The sequence below is a fragment of the Etheostoma cragini genome, unplaced genomic scaffold (genome assembly GCF_013103735.1).
Source record: "Etheostoma cragini isolate CJK2018 unplaced genomic scaffold, CSU_Ecrag_1.0 ScbMSFa_632, whole genome shotgun sequence".
NCBI lineage: Eukaryota > Metazoa > Chordata > Actinopteri > Perciformes > Percidae > Etheostoma > Etheostoma cragini.
Genome location: NW_023269242.1, coordinates 101,948 through 103,572, shown reverse-complemented (window position 1 = coordinate 103,572; position 1,625 = coordinate 101,948). Strand labels below are relative to the sequence as shown.

The following is a 1,625-nucleotide window of genomic DNA, read 5'->3' as shown; positions in this document are numbered from 1 at the left end:
GTAAAGCAGAGACACTGAGGGACACTGTCCAACGCGCTGTAAAGCAGAGACACTGAGGGACACTGTCCTACGCGCTGTTTCAGCATAATGCCTGTCCTCTGTTTTCAGTCCCGTCAGAGCACCTGAATGCAGCGCCCACTTGTCTTCAGTATAATGCACTGCCGTCGTTGTTGTGATTCTCAGACCGATGTCCTCCACCAGACCGATGTCCTCTACTGGGTCTGTAGCTATCCACGTTGCTATGGTATTTGTTAGCGTCTCCTGCCTTTGTTTATCTCTACCCCCCCACACGCTGCATCTAACGTAGTCTGCTGAAGCCCCGCCCACAGTGTGTCTCGTTGAATGATTGGCTGTTATCAACTGTCAGGTGATATTTCAGACTGGAAGTACTCCGGTGAGAAGAAAATTAATTACTTTGCAGTATTTACAAAGCCTGTGAGCTACAAACTTTACAATAATAAAGAAATAATAAAAACTGCGTTAAGGCCCAACCCTATATACGTGTGTGTGTGTGTGTGTGTGTGTGTGTATACATACATATATATGTGTGTGTGTGTGTGTGTGTGTGTAAAGTGAGGATTCTGGTTAATAACGGTTTCCTCCGTCAGGTGGCGGTGCAGCGGCGTACGTGGCTCTACGGCGATGAAGACAGTCAGCAGGTCGGAGGATTCGTCAAAGAGTTCGACAACATCGCCTTCCTCACCGTCAAGGTAACGGCTGACCGCAGGGAGGAAGTGGTCTTTAGCTTCAGGGAGGTCATCTCTGGGGCTGGACCTCTATAGTGATGTCATCTCACACACACACACACACACATACACACACACACACACGGCTTGGCAACGTTAGCTAATGTCCGCTAGCATACAAACGGGCTAACTATAGCCATACCGGCGTAGCGTTAGCTAACGTTAGCTGTCTAAACTTGTAAAAAGGCGAACAATATCCCCCCTGAACTGTGTTTCACTTTCCCTCCAATATTATCATCAACATAAAAAAGACACCTGGACTCGGTCCAGACCAAAAGTCACATTGGGCAAGACCAGGGGCCGAGTCCGAGTCCAAATACTACAGAGTCCGAGACAAGTCAGAGTCCATAGAAAAACGGTCTTGAGTCCGGACTCGAGTCCAAGACCGGAGCTGTAGTACTCGCGTACTACAGCCCTGCCTGTGTGCGCTACTAATTGAGGATCTTTGTCTTGTCTGTGTTCCCACAGGGTTCTGGTCACATGGTCCCGTCAGATAAACCAGTCGCAGCCTTCGCCATGTTCTCCAGATTCCTCCAGAGGAAACCCTACTGACCCTCTCAGGCCGCCGTACTCACTGCCAGCCAATCAGCACCGTGCTGCCTGGACACCACGTTACTGTGGCAGGAAATTAATTGTCTCAACCTCAGCCAATCACGTCGCTCTTCCTCCCGGTCGACTCCCCGGGTAATTTGTTGCCGTGGAAACGAGCACTGCCGCCAATCCGCCATGTTTTGAATGTGAAATTTATTTTGTTGATTTTAAAGGAAAATAAATTTTGATCTTTAACTCGACACTTTGGTTTCATTTCGTGTGTGTGTGTGTGTGTGTGTGTGTGTGTGTGTGTGTGTGTGTGTGTGTGTGTGTGTGTGTGTGTGTGTG

At 48.8% G+C, this 1,625-nt stretch overlaps 1 protein-coding gene across 1 annotated transcript in view; it reads left to right on the top strand.

Moving 5' to 3' along the window:
* LOC117941370 (ral GTPase-activating protein subunit beta-like) overlaps positions 1 to 1,625 on the top strand; it is a 17,452-nt gene that overhangs the window by 908 nt on the left and 14,919 nt on the right. Inside the window, exons 3-4 of the mRNA XM_034866408.1 lie at positions 109 to 112; positions 609 to 710. Of these exons, the coding sequence (XP_034722299.1) occupies positions 109 to 112; positions 609 to 710 (106 nt within the window). The remainder of the gene's footprint in view (positions 1 to 108; positions 113 to 608; positions 711 to 1,625) is intronic.